Source organism: Hyaena hyaena, unplaced genomic scaffold (assembly GCF_003009895.1).
Source record: "Hyaena hyaena isolate Hyena2069 unplaced genomic scaffold, ASM300989v1 scaffold_1348, whole genome shotgun sequence".
NCBI classification, from domain to species: Eukaryota; Metazoa; Chordata; class Mammalia; order Carnivora; family Hyaenidae; genus Hyaena; species Hyaena hyaena.
Window position 1 is genome coordinate 348,592 of NW_024081967.1, and position 15,368 is coordinate 363,959.

Consider the following 15,368-nt stretch of genomic DNA (forward strand, 5'->3'; position numbering starts at 1 on the left):
TTTTATTTATTTTTTTTTTAAGGTACAAAGGACTTGGTCCAGAGTAATTTCTCTAAATATATAAAGTAAAAATCCAGGTACTACGCCTTATGGGAATAAAATTCTTTAACAAAGATCTCTAAATAATTTTAGAGTAATACATATTTTTGTTTCAGAAAACCATAATTATTCTGAACTTAATGTTACAAAGTCAATACTGGCTTAATAATGGTTAACGTTAATATTGGTTAGTTTTACGGAATGTAGATCTTTTATGAAACTCATTTCCTAATGCTGAGGTTACAAAGCACTGAGTTTTTCTCCCAGACTTTTAAACATTTTCATAGATGACCTGAAAAAGATTCTCTCCTTGACCAAATGTTAGGCTCTGTCAAACATGAAGCCTCTTCACAACTAGGCCTATACCTTGGCCTGGCTGAGCCCACTGACTCCAGTTTCAGCAAAAATTCTGCAAAACAGTCAGTTTAAATTTTTTTTTAATGTTTTATTTATTTCTAGGAGAGAGAGAGAGAGATGGCGTGAGCAGGGGAGGGTCAGAGAGAGAGGGAGACACAGAATCTGAAACAGGCTCCAGGCTCTGAGCTGGCAGTCAGCACAGAGCCCGACACGGAGCTCGAACCCACGAACCACGAGATCATGACCTAAGCAAAAGTCGGACGCTTAACCGAGTAAGCCACCCAGGTGCCCCCAAAACAGTCAGTTTAGAGAGAATCTCCCACCCAACAACTGATCGTTGTTGATATGCGAGTAAATTCCTCATCCTTCACCCTTGATATCTGATCACCTTGGCCTGCCTTCAGCAAAGATCCTGTTAAGTCAGGTCAGCAAGAATTCCACTAACCTTGGGGCGCCTGGGTGGCTTAGTCGGTTAAGCGTCCGACTTTCGCTCAGGTCATGATCTCGCGGTTCGTGGGTTCGAGCCCCGCGTCGGGCTCTGTGCTGACTGCCGGCTCAGAGCCTGGAGCCTGTTTCAGTCTGTGACTCCCTCTCTCTCTGACCCTCTCCTGCTCATGCTGTCTCTCTCTCTCAGAAATAAATTTTTAAAAAAAAATTTAAAAATTTAAAATGAGAAATGACAGAGTAATATTTTTCTGGAACAGTATACACGAAGTGCAAAATTCTTCAGTGCATGGCTCTGTGAGTTATGATGAGGTGAAGCACTACATTTGTAACCACTCACTCTGAAAGCAAAGACACAAGGTAAAGTATGCTTGAGCTTTCATATATTCACAGATAGCTACAGGAAGCAGATCATTTAGGAGAGAGTCTATGATCAGACAACATCACTTCCTACCCCATGGGGGAATATGTTCTTTCAGAGTGAAATTATTCCAGAAAAAAAAAAAATCTGATCCTCCAGAGACTGGAACTTAAATATCAATATAGAAAATTTTAGGGTTGCAGACTACTTCCTAATTTCTCAAGATCAGTTTGAAAAGCACTATGTTATCCTTTTTTAAAAAAACTAAAGACTAGAAATATTCACTCACAAATCATAGATAATTCAAAAATTTTAAATGTTCTTTTATATAACAAATACATGAAAAGCCATTAAAATATTTTATATAAAATTATTCTTAAAATTATGAGCATATTTTTAATAGGCAATGGAAAGCAACCAAAATCTCAGCTAAAATATAACCCCTGAGCCCATTAAGTACTTACATTAATATATAAGCACATAGCATACATACTGATCAGCACTCATAAAATGTTTCTCAAGTCTTTTGAAGAAAATGTGCCTGGCTTTCCAATCAGGCCAATTGATTTCAGAACAGACCTTTTCCATTACTCATGCAAAATGGACCTGAGCAAAGTGTTAAGTAATTTGTCTGTTTCACCTGTGGCCATGAGCTCCTGACAATGCACACTGGCTGCTTTGTAGTCATGGAAACGAAGTGCTTGTTCTACTAGAAGGATCAGAACCTGTCCACGCCTTTCTTCTGGGTCTTCACCTGTAAACACATGCAAAGGACTTAATGATTATGGGAGCATCAATTGATAAAACAGCTCATTAACACTGTATTTCGAATTAATTAAAAAATAAAAGGTAGAGATTAGACTGATTTTTTAAAAGATTATAGGACAAATGTCAAGGAAACTTTGACCTTCCAATCTATTTATTAATCCTGGAACCAGCTCTCAGTCTCCTAGGAGATCAATGATCAGTATCAGCCCCAGACCAACCATTCCATCCTAAGAAGGCAGAGAAAATGTTTTCCTCCCAAAAGAGGCTTAAATATTTTGCTATTTTTTTTAAGCTTTTGCCCTTTGAATGTTCTGTTTCTAATTATAATTAACAAATGACAAATAGAAAGAGGGGAGACTTAAACACGGTAAACTGGACATAATTTTATAGTTTCACTAACAGTGCTATCTTTCATTTATCATAGTAAGCATCTAGACTCTAAGAAAACTACCAAAATTCAGTTTATGTTAACACAAAGATCTTAATCTTCTCAAAAAGATTCTTAGAAGCCAAATTAGATGTCATGTCCTTCTTTGATCTCTCTACACTTTCTTCACAAAAAATATATGGTTTAGATGCCCCTCCTACATGTGTCTTTCCTTTTCATTCTCTGGATACCAATTTATTGGGATTATTGTTTTAAAAATCTGTATCTAGTCTCAGAATTTAAGCTCTCTCCAGACAGGGGTCCCTTCCTTGTTAACTTCTCAGCACCTCCAAGTCATACATATAATTGGGGCTCAAAAAATAAATCCTCAATGAAATGAGTAGATTCTATTCAGAATGCAACTTTCAATTATAAGACAAATAATTCAAAGTTACAACATAAATGCAATCTGTATATTCAGACTTAAAAAAAAAGTAAAACATATTTTAAATTTTAATGAAGTAATGAAATTTTAAAATTATTTTTAATATTTCCAAAAAGAAAAAGTGTAATGGTCCTTGCATTTTTAAGCTCTAATGCAGTTTGGAAGAAAAAGTAAACATATCACAGAAAGCTTTGAATGAAAGTTGTAAAATATGTTACCATTAATCTCCATCCTATGTTTCACAGGTTTAAAAAAAAAATCCAAGTAATGGCCTAAGCTAATTGAAAAACTTTATTTTTTTAAAAAAGGGAGGATAGAACACTATGATTCATAATATTATTAGAACAAACCCACGCTCTGTAACACTAACACACAATACTGGAAATGGAACAATATGTAAAAAGTTTCTCAAAAATACATGCACATATCACACTTAATATAAAACCTATTTCCTAGATAATACTCATAAAATGTTTGCATTTAGTCAGACTATCTAAATAAAAAATGAAAGGACCGAGGGTGATTTTGATTTTTTTTTCCATAAGACAGCTTGGCTAGGTGGCAAAGATATTTGGCAGACATAATGAAAGCCTCTAAATCAGCTGACTTTACGTAAGGATCCATTAATTACCATCATACAACAACAACAACAAAATATAGAAACAAAGGATAAGAGTAAAGGATTCAAAGTGAGAAACTTCTTAACTGTGAAATCATCAATAAATTATTTAACTTCTTTATTCCCGTTTTCTCACATTCAAAATAAGAGTCATATCTTTGTTATAAGGGTGGTAACAAGTAACTTAGGTATGTATAAAAGCATAAAATGAGGATTATTATTGTAGTTAATGTAAACTTTTATATGAAGATATGTTAAATAGTCATCCCTTCAAGTCCAAAGTTCAAATATTTAACTGCTTTTCATTCTTTCTATAAAGTTCCTATCTGAACAGATGGATTAGGGGTGGAAACATTACCTAAAATAGCCTAAAAGAATGATCTAGAAAAATACTGTAAACAAAACAAAACAAAATAAACTCTAACAGCCAGGAGTATGGACAGGCAAGACAACTGTTCAAGGAGCTCCTGGTGGCTCAGTCGGTTAAGCATCCAACTTCGGCTCAGGTCATGATCTCACGGTTTATGAGTTCGAGCACTGTGTTGCGCTCTATGCTGAGAGCTCAGAGCCTAGAGCCTGCTTTGCAGTCTGTGTCTCCCTCTCTCTCTCTGCCCCTCCTCTGCTTGTGTGCTCTCTCTCTCAAAAATAAGTAAACATTTTAAAAAACCCATCTATTAAAGAAAATGATTCCGATATTTAGTCTGAAAAAAGCGCATTAATAGTGGTATGACAAGGCTTTGAGTATATGAAATATAAGCTACGTCCCCAAGTTCTCTGACACTCCTTTCTAAAGATGGAGCTCAGTGACCCTCCCCTTGACAGGGGCTGGTTAGTGATTTACTTCTAATGGAATAAGGTGGAAATGATGATGGGTGATTTCCAAGACTAGGTCATAATGGACATGAGGGCTTCCTCCTCAGTCTCTCATGGATCAACTGCCTGAGGAGCAATTAGGTATCACGTTGGCAGAACAGTTAGGCCCTATGGAGAGGTCCAGGTGCCAAGGAACTGAGGCTGCTTGCCACCAGCCAGGGAGAAACTGAGGTCTCTTCCAGCAGCCAAGCGAGTAGGTCAGCTCAGAAGCAGAGTATCTGGTCCCAGTTAAGCCTTCAGGTGGAGCCCATATGTATTTCCCTTAAACCAGGGAGGGCCCATGTGACTGCCTCCATGAAGAAGACACAATAGTAATGAAATTGCCCAAATTCCAAAGCTAGATTAGAAAACCCCATGAAGCTTTTTCTGGTTTCTCTCAGAACACTGACTCTGGGAGCCGTCAGCCATCACATAAGAAGTACGGGGACTCTGAGGCCCCCACATGGAAAGACCACAAGGAGAAACTACAAAGAGAAGAGATAAGGCCCTGACTATTCTATCCCCCAGCTCTGTAAGTGTTCCCAGACCATGTGCCAGGCATGTAAGTAGAGCAACCTTTGAGAGGAGACCATCTATCCCCTCCTCCCCCTCAGACACTATCTGAGAGCAATTTCAAGAAGGATCCTGAACTCCCTGGCTGAGCCCAGTCAACCTCCAGAACTGGGAGAATAAAAATCAAATGATTTTGCTTTAAGTCACTAAATTTTGGGGATGGTTTATAAAGCAGCAGTAGATAACCAAACACCCTACGAGCTTCAGATAAATGTCACCAGCTTACAGATCCCTTTCTGAACTACCCTCCTCAGTAGGCAAAATACTAGCACTGCCCTTCTTCCAACCTCTGGAACACTTGTATGCAGACGCCAGGGACACATCATGTCTACAGTGCAGCATAAGTATCCACTTGCTCAGCCCTCTAAGAGTCCAAGTTCCTGGGGGGGCAGAAGCTGTGTGGAACAGAACTTTATATCCAAAGTACCTAGTGCAGCGGTACCACTTCACCTCTCTGTGCCTCGATTTCCTCACCTGTAAAATGCAGGGAACAAGAGGCTGTTGTAAGAGCTACTATATACAAAGAATATAGGGGCACCTGGGTGGCTCGGTCACGTTGACATCTGACTCTTGATTTCAGCTAAGGTCATGATCCCAGCATTGTGGGATCAAGTCCCACAGTGGGCTCCGCACTTAGCATGGAGCCTGCTTAGGATTCTCTCTTTCTCTTCCTCTGCCCCTCACCCCAGCTTATGCTCTCTCTCTCTAAAAATTTAAATAAATAGGTAGATAGGTAGGTAGGTAGGTAGGTAGGTAGACAGACAGACAGACAGACAGTACGGAAGAGGACTGAAAGAATATTAATACCATTAAAAATTCCTACAATTTACCAAGATCACTGATATCCCTGTTTCTGTGTCAAGAGGACACAGGACAAAACGAAATTAGTCTCAGTGGGCACATGAAAATGCTGGCAGCATCCCGGAGCTGCTTTGTTAGTTTCGGTGAAATTTCCTTATGGAAATCTTCCCTGATTTTCAGTGTGCTTCAAAGTTTACAAAGTGCTCTTCCAGGCACTAACTCATTTGGGGACCCTGTAACTTGGAGGGTGAAGCGCGAGAGGCTCATTCCCATTCTCCAGAGACAGAGCTGGAGCTAAAGTCACTTTGCAAGCCTATGGGACAGTGAGGGCCGAAGCAGGTTTCTGACCCCTCCCCCAATTTCTCTCCCATCATCCAAATGCCTCACGCTGGGTGACAGGTCCCAGAGCTGCCGAGGGCCCCCAGGTAAGGATGCTAACTCTCTGATTTCAGACCAACCAGAAAAGGACAATGACACAGGGCAAGTTACTAAAACTGCAGACCTTAAAAGTCATTTATATGAAGATTTAAAAACATGAATAAATGTATATCCCCTAAGTATATTAAATATATATGTTTTGAAAAGTTCAGCATATAAACAGCAATCTCACTTGCTTTTGAGCCTGTAATATGTGGTCTGGACAAGTCTAACTTCAAACCACTGCTTATAAAACATATGGCCAATGACTGTTCTTGTAGAGGTAAGTCAAAAATACAAAAGAAAATTACTGAGAGACTCTGATAAGCAGAACAGTGTGGTTAAAGAAACATGAAGGGTAGACTCAGAGAGACTTTCCTCAGAAGCTAGGGTCTGCTATTTAACCCTGCTGAGCAAGATATTGGACTTCTCTGATCCTGAATTTCCCTTATAAAATGAAAAAATACCATCATCATTGCCATTTAATAGAAGACGAAGTAAGATGAGCTAGGTGAAAACCCCACCAAATAGTAAATGCACACATTTTTCTAAAAAATTGTTCAGGCTCAAAGACGCCACACCAAATCTGGGCACTGAAGGTGAAGTGGCAGGCCGGACCTGTTCCACATTCAGCTTTCTGGTTATAAACGCTAATCCTGGCTTCCTTCATGCCCTCACAACCACGTTGTGGTGCCCTGAATGAGCCCATCCTCATCTGAAGGACAGACGGACCAGCGGCTCAGTATGGGCACACGTTTTTATCCCGTGCCCGTCTTTGCCGAGAAGACGAATCCTTGCTCAAGAACAGCTCTCCGACATCTGGAACCATGTTTGCTGATGTTTGCCTGGGATGATGTCAAGAATGACACAGAAACCTTACTCTGCCACCCTCAGCTTACCTGCCACCCTCAGCAAGTCAGCAAGGCCCAGGAGCTTGGCGGATTGTCTGTAGCACGTGGGAGACTGGCAAATACACTCCTTGATGAGGCCGATCCGATCCGAGCACAACCGCACTGTGAAAGAGAGACATACAAAAGACTGGGAACCAGGGACATCACTAGAGTGTCGTGACTGTCCAAGTTTAAGGTAAGCAAACACAATGAAACCTGCTAGCCTCCAGATCAAGAAGGATTAAGACACAATTGTTTTTTTAAAAAAATTAAAATTGTCGTTGCTTTTGAATAAATAACGTGCAGCTTGGATCCTTTGTCACCCAGCTTCTGAAGCGGCAAATGTGTGGACATTCAGGAGCTATGAAAAAGCGTCACCTTTGCAAGTGCCACAGAAGGCCTCAGGGTAAATTTTAAAGAATTCAGTATTTGTCTTTGAAAATGTCACAAACTTCCTATCACACCTGCACCCCATTCACCTTACCTCCCCACCCCAAAATCCATCCAGTGTTCCAAATCCATATTCTACCTCCACATCATCACCCCTGTGTAAAGCGCAGGAATCTTCAAAGTGCCCACTGTTCCAATGTGTTAACCTTTCTCCAAACCGGCCCTATCTTCTCACTTAAGCCAGATATTAGGAAAATAAAACATGTCTGATCACAGCAATTCACACTATGAGGTAACTGAGGACACTTAAACGGAGAAAAAAGCTTCAGCAAAGATTATGTATATGGTAGGAAGAAATGGTTATTTATTTAAGGAAGAGGTACCAACCTTTAAGAAGCAGGTCACTATCGGGGCAGCCCAGCCCCCATAATTATAACAGTAGCAACTATAATAATAGCAGCTGACATTCAATGAGTAGGACCTACATCTCAGGCATGTGTTGTAGGTAATTTACATGTTAACCCTAAAAGGCAGGACTTATAAGGCAACTATAAGGCAACCTTTTTCAGGGAAAAAAAAATATAGAAAGGTCACTAAAGTGATAGAACCAGAATTCAACCCAGCCCCTTTAAATCTTTTTCATACCTTATTCCTTTATCCATTCCCAAATCTATGGCTTTATCCCATATATTCTGTGTTCTCCCAAAACTTCTTATAGGTAAGTGGCAGGGGGCCCAGGGGTTGGTGAGATAAAGGAGAGAGGTGGTAGTTTTCTTTGGAATGTGCTCTTTTATTGTAAGTTTTAATTATGCTTTAATTTCAAACTTACAGAAAAGTTGCCCGAATGGTACAAAGAACTCCATACTTTTTGCCAAGAATAATCAATTATTAATAATTTGCTCCGTGTACACATGCACGTGAGCAGTCATGCAGGTGAGCCCTCCCTCTCCACACATCTATACAAACATGAATGCGCATGTGCACACGCATGCACACATACACCTATTTTTTCTGAACTATCTGAGAATAAGTTGCATATGTTATATCCTTTTATTCCTAAATACTTGAGTGTGCACTGGGTTATTTTAAGAGGGCTATTTATGCATCCACTAGTACAGTAATCCTTTGTGGCCTTTACTGTAAAACAGAAAGTAGATGGAGACTTCAGTTACTTCACAATCACGGCAAGCGATGCGTGTGTCTGAGTCTAACTTCAGTAGACTGTATTACTGTTCGCAGTATCCACTGTAATGACTCATGTCCCAGATACCAACCTGACTAACATTAGGCTTGACCATGTGATTTCTACGGGCAACGAAATGGGAGTGGAAATGACATATGCTCCTCTGAGCAAATGGGAGTCACCGTGGGCTCCCACTCCTGAGCTTCTCCCCTCCCGTGAGAATGCCACTTCACGAAGCTGCACTGCAGAAATGCTGGGGTGTGAGGACTCGCCTTCTATCATGGGCCCCGAGGCTCTGGAGATTCTTACTGTAGCACAGCCTAGCAAAAATGAGCTGACACAGCATACCTCAAAGTTTTCCGTAACTTTTCTCAATCAAAAAATTGGGTTTTTTTTCCTTTAACATTTGCTACTGTTTTATGGGTTTTTCTCCTTGTATTTGAAGAAAACGTATATTACTACTTCATTATTTCACATGCAATTACTATGAGAAAGGTACTTTCTGCATGTTTCTAATTAGATTTTCCAAATCAAACCCGTCCTGTCTAGATCTCATGGTCAGTCTACATATGTAAGAAACTGGAGGCTTCCGCAGACACTTTCATAGCCGTATTTGATGAATGCTGGCTCTCTCAGGGGCACCTGGTTGTATAATGCCAGTGAGCTGCATCCCTGACTACAGCCCTGCTTCCTCTAGCTCAACAGAATCAAAGTAGAAAACTGAGGTCACACATAGCAATGGATCTTCATTTTCTCCAAAGTTCCAAGTTTGGTTCTTTGTCTGTTTCTTGCCCTAAGCAATGCATAACTACTAATATTTTAAGGACATTAAGTAAATTTGCAGAGTAGAATTCTAATAGAGTGCAATTGCCTTGTTCAAATGCCTTTTTACTTTATTTATTTCTCTATTTTTTGAGCCTCTGGACAATCACTAGACCAATTCTCCTTTACTGCTTATTGTAGGACATGCTAAATTATATTTTGAAATGTGATTTCTCGGTTAAGTAAATTCAGGCCTTAGATATTATTTCTATATTTCTATGAAGGAAAGGAGTCTCTGAAACTTAAAATTCCTTTTCAAATGGAATTAATGATGATGAAAAAGATCTGCATGTATGCTATGTATCTTTTAATAGTTGAGGCTCCCTCACTGTGGATCTCACAAATATATATCCAGTGTTCTGGCACATACACACACACACACACACACACACACACACACACACACACTCAACTATAACTCTCACAGACACACAAATGTCTCAGACATAAGAAGCTCTCACTGACCAGCTATGCACATGCCAAATGTTCTCATCACAACCTTGTAAGGCACAGACAGCAAATCATCCCCAACAAACCATAGATGCAAAATATCACTTTCGGTTGCTCATGACTGGCACAGGTAGACTGTGACATTGCTGAAGTACAAATCTGACTCGTACTGGGGCAGAAGGTGACAACATGCAGCATTCGTTAGCCGATGAGTGAGAATACCTGAGTTTCCTTCTTAAATCTTTTACTTTCCCATCACGTCATCACAAGAGTATAGTCGACTCTTTACAAACATAGGTTTTTGTACCAAACTACCTAGCTTTGAATTCTAGCTCCACCTCTAATTGCGTGACCCTGAGCAAGCTATTTAACCTCTCATATTTTTATTTCAGCATCTGGAAGTTGGAAACAATAATAGACACTACTTCGTAGGATATTTTTGAGAATACAAACATATAAAACCACTTAGAACATGAAAACCACTCAATAAATGTGAGCTGTTACTATTACCACTACTACTGGCATACTCACAGACACGCTTATGGAGAACGAGATCCTCTACTGTAAAAATCTTCAATGTTTCAAGACGGATTTTCAAGCCTGTCTACGGAACATTTTATTATTATCTCTGACTGAGGAAGGTGACATTCAAAACCATGAAGGTGCCACAGGTCACACAGCTCAGAGTGGCGGAGTCAGAGTTTAAACTCCCACGTGACACTCACTCGCACGACGCAGTCCTGTCACCATCAGCACACACATACACACACACACACACACACACACACGCACAAGCCAGGAAGTGTGCCCTAGTCCCTTCATCCCTTCAGTTTCTAGAAGACAGTAAGAAGCTACCTCGGTATTTTTGGGTGGAAGGAAAGGAGAGTGGGAACAAGAAGGAAGGGATGGTGGGGAAGAGGAGAACGGCAAGCAGGCAAGGCCGCTCTAATTCTACCACCGCGAGGCACTAGAGCCTCCATGCAAAATAACAGAAATGACAGCTAATGCGTGTAGAGCCCTTCCGATATCCCAGGCACTGTGAACACACGGCCTTCGTCTCTATCAGCAATTCTAGAAGGTGCTTATTAGTATCCCCATTTTGTGAATGAGAAAACCTAAACATAAAGAAAGGTGAACCACCTGTCCAGTCACTGGCTGGACAAAACTGGCTCCAGGGGCTTTACCCAGAGTGCTGTGAGACTGAAAACGGACTTGCCCTATTATAGAAAGACCACAGGGGACAAGTGAAATATCCCACATCTGCCCATGTGAATATTAAGAATAATTCACATAAAATGGGAATATCCAAATGATGGGGAAAGCACACATGTGTGTATACACACACACACACACACACACACACACACACTCAAACATAAGGAATCACTTTTACATGCTATTTCTGTTCCTGTTTGCTATGGACTCTCTAAGTGTCACTTAGCTAGTACCACTAGTCTTCACTTGGTGACCAGGAGCAACTCGTCAAGTGCAGGCAAAGAAGGCTCTAAAACAAAGCAGACTGACAAAACGAACTATGTACACTAAAACAAACAAACAAACAAACAAAAAAACCTAGACCATAAATGTTTAAATATCAAGTTACACGGTTTGTCCAGTCCCTGATAACTGACTACAAGAGAGGCTTAACCCTAAACTGTATCTGCGGCATAAACACAACACCAGGATACAATGCAATATCCCATCTCCCCATCCAGAGGATTTCTGACATTCATTCTAATAGGAATCAATATATCCAAATCAATATATCAAGCTGGAAAGCTGTCAAGACATGAAAGCAAATGTCCTTCTTCAAACGCTCTCCAGTCAGGAAATCTCTCAGAAGTAACAGCAGGATAGCAGGTTTGGTCGCAGATTTCCAAACCCATCAGACGATGTGCAAATATGCCAGCAAAAGTACTGCTAATGGAGCACCACAGAAAATTAAGAGCTCAACTTATTATTTCAATTCAGTTGAAAGAATTCATTTGCATTCGGGGGACTGCAAGAAAGCTTTTTTTGTATTATATCAATCAGTCTGCCTGGATTCAATAAGTGGCTAAAATACACCCATATACAGAGTCAGAGCTATGAGGACGTGGCCCAACCAGAGGGCAAAAGTTTCCTAGTGCTCTAGACTCCGCCGGGGCTGAACACGTCAGCTGAAAATGTAAGTGTTTCTGGGGAGACAGGTAATGATTTAAGACATCTGAGAATAAAATGAAAATGTTTTTTTTGTAAATCTGACTAATCTTCACAATTTTAAAAAGCTTTGAGCTCAGAAAATACAATTTTCCAGCGATTTAACGATCTCCATAAATGTACTTAAGATGCTACAGGATATGTATAATCGCCTAGAAATTATTTACAAACAATAATATTCAAGGTAACAGAAATACTACCTTTTTCAAGTCTAATAAATTAATCTGGCAAACAGGACTCTGATTTGTAGTAAAACTACAATGGAAACCCATATGAGAAGGTCTTAGCTGACTTACATCCCCTAAGATCCGCCTTACCCAAAACCTTACACAGGACAAAGACACCAAGGAACCTGTTAACAGGACATCATTGTCCAAAGGTACCCGGAGTTAAAAAAAAAAAGGGGGGGGGGAGGGGAGAGGGGGGGAGGGGGAGAGAGAGAGAGAGAGAGAGAGAGAGAGAGAGAGAGAGACAATTCCAGCGAAAATGTGTCAAAAATCAGAGATGGAAACAACTCAGCTATAACTTCCCCACTCCCAATTCCAAACATTTCCAGGTTTAAGAATAAAGATAAGAGATTACATGGAAGGCACCAAGCATACTGCTAATAATCAAGCTACCCGCTTTATTTCGGGCACAGAGGCTCAGAGTTCAAGGCAACAGGAAATCTATCCCCCGCTTGTCAGGTAAGAGTCAGGACGCTGGAGGACACACACTATCCTCACAGCACAAAGCAGATAATGATCACAAGTGACTGTGTGTCAGCATGCTGGTCTTGGGTGGTACTTCCCCAACCTGTACATTTAGATAAAAGAACTTGAGCATTGTTAAGATATCTCTAGGAATTAAACTCTAAGCAAGAACTTCCTGTCATTCCTCTTTTTAAAAAAATAGTATCAACTTAAAGAATATTCTGTACTGAACATAACAAGATAAAATACGATCATGTATAGCTACTTCTAAATCTATGCAACTGAAACAAAATATAGAAATAAACTGCATAATCAAAAACTGATGGTGATCTGAAGCTCCAATCCATAATCCCCCACTTCTTTTTGTTTTTATCCAATAGCCTCACTGCTGTTACGAATATTATTTCTTTTAATGGCATAACTGAGAACTCAAAAAATACATTTATAGTAAGATGTCGGCTTTATTGTTGCAGATGCCCACAAAAGATTTCATTTGAAAAATGGAGCAGAGGGTAGGATCTATTGCTAATGGATTAAATGACCACAGGTACTCTTTAGCTTAAAAATAACTACAAAGGAACGCTAGTAATTCAATGCAAAGTAATTGAATGCCAAGTTAATAACAAAGCACTAACTAGAAAATTCACCTTGCAAAGGCAGGATCTTTACCCCAAATTCTTCAAGACATCCCAGGGCCTGGATCAGATCTAGCTCCTCTTGAATGGCCGCAGGCCGATCTGTTATCAGCTGTAAGCAGCACCTAGGGGAAATAAGGTAAGTTCTGTTGTTGTTGTTTTTGTTTTTGTTTTTTTTAATAACACACATTTGGCTAAGTTGCCTGTCTGTATTCAACAATGTGCGATCCAACACACACTATCAAACACCTACCCCAGGTAGGTATTGTGCTCGATGCTGGCTGTTACCTTACTGAATCCTCACAGAAGCCTGTGTCATAGGCCAAGAGCATCACCTGCTTTCTAAGGAAGCCAAAACTGAAGCTCAGAGAGGTGAAGTGATTTTGCACAGGGCTATTCTGATAGTGGGTAATGGACCACAGTAGGAAGCAAAATGTGTTAGCTCTGCCTTTCACGCTCTTTTTACTGCTGACTCCAAAGGTAATAATCATACAGGAGAGGTTTAAAAAAGGAGACAGAATTCAGGTAATTTCCAGTTATTCTTCTAGGAGAAACAAACATCTTGTTTCAGTGACAATTTTGTTTCCCAAAGGAAAAAACACTAACCTAAGAAACTGCACAAAGGACATTTTTCTGATCATAAGGAAGAGTCTGTTGGTAATGCAGTAGTGAGATGAACACAGGAGAAAGTGACTTTGCTAAACTAAGAAGCTGTGACACCCTATGGAGGATTTTAAGCATGTTTTTAAAAATCCAGACAAAGTGTGTGAATAAATATTTTAATTAACAAACTTGCTGAAAGGTGCATGGGACGCAAGCCTGGAGAGACTGGTAGAGATGAGGCCAGGAAGGGCTAACAGTGTTAAAATCATGGATGGTCTGATGAAGATCACTCTGCCCCAGCATGCACCTGTATGACTGAGTGATGGATATAGGTCCACCTTGCTTGCAAAACTTTAAAATTTAAGTAAGATGAGCACTAACATATACTGCTGATTCAAGAGTAAAAGTGACAGAACTACTTGTGGTATCTACCAAAATTCTACATGCACTACCTCTGAACCCAGGAATTCCAAGTTCTAGCAATTTATACTACAGATAGGCTTGCACATGCCCAACATAATTAGGGGTGGTTACTATCATGGTGTTTTTAAAATATAAAAGGGGCATCTGGGTGGCTCAGTGAGTTAAGCATCTAACTCTTGATTTCAGCGCAGGTCATGAATCTCATGGTTCGTGAGGTCCATGTTCAGGTTCATGAGCCCATGTCAGGCTCCTGTGGCTGACAGCACAGAATGTGCTTGGGATTCTCTCTCTCTCTCTCTCTCTCTCTCTCTCTCTCTCCCCCCCTCCCCTGCTCATGCATGTGGAACTGCTTTCTCTTTCTCTCTCAAAATAAACTTTAAAATATAAGACAATGCATTAAATCACAAACTAATCGAATAGATTCTAGAAAGTCAAACAATAGACTATTTTACAACCATCAAAAGAGAACAAATCAAGCCTACAGGCACTTGTGAAAAAACCTTTAGAATAGATCATAAGTGGAAATAACGAGATACAGAAAGATATGTACAAGTAGTAAAACCCATTTGTGACTTAGGAAGATGGTACCCTTTACAATATTTTGGAAGGATACACAGGAAAATGACTGAAAAAGATAGCTAGGGATAAAGTTAGGGCAACAAGAATGAAGAGAGAATTATTATAAATAAATATCCTTTCTTGTTTCATTGAATATTTTCATCTCGTGGATGTAATACCTCCTCAATTAAAAAACTAGCTCAGGGGTGCCTGGGTGGCTCAGTCGGTTAAGCGTTGACTTCAGCTCAGGTCATGATCTCGCGGTTCGTGGGTTCGAGGCCCGCATCAGGCTCCGTGCTGACAGCCAGCTCAGAGCCTGGAGGCTGTTTCAGATTCTGTGTCTCCCTCTCTCTCTGACCCTGCCCTGCTCACTCTCACACACTCACTCTCTCTCTCTCTCTCAGAAATAAATAAAACATTAAAACATTTAAAAAATAAACAAACAAACAAACTAGTTTAGCGGTGTCTGGGAGGCTCAGT

The 15,368-nt window shown here is 40.2% G+C and overlaps 1 protein-coding gene across 1 annotated transcript in view; it reads right to left on the minus strand.

Moving 5' to 3' along the window:
* Positions 1–15,368, minus strand: part of LOC120225136 (neuroblastoma-amplified sequence-like) — a 231,412-nt gene that overhangs the window by 171,929 nt on the left and 44,115 nt on the right. Inside the window, exons 13-15 of the mRNA XM_039223359.1 lie at positions 13,317–13,429; positions 6,943–7,056; positions 1,842–1,955 (exon numbers count right to left, since the gene is read on the minus strand). Coding sequence (XP_039079290.1) covers positions 1,842–1,955; positions 6,943–7,056; positions 13,317–13,429 — 341 coding nt within the window. The remainder of the gene's footprint in view (positions 1–1,841; positions 1,956–6,942; positions 7,057–13,316; positions 13,430–15,368) is intronic.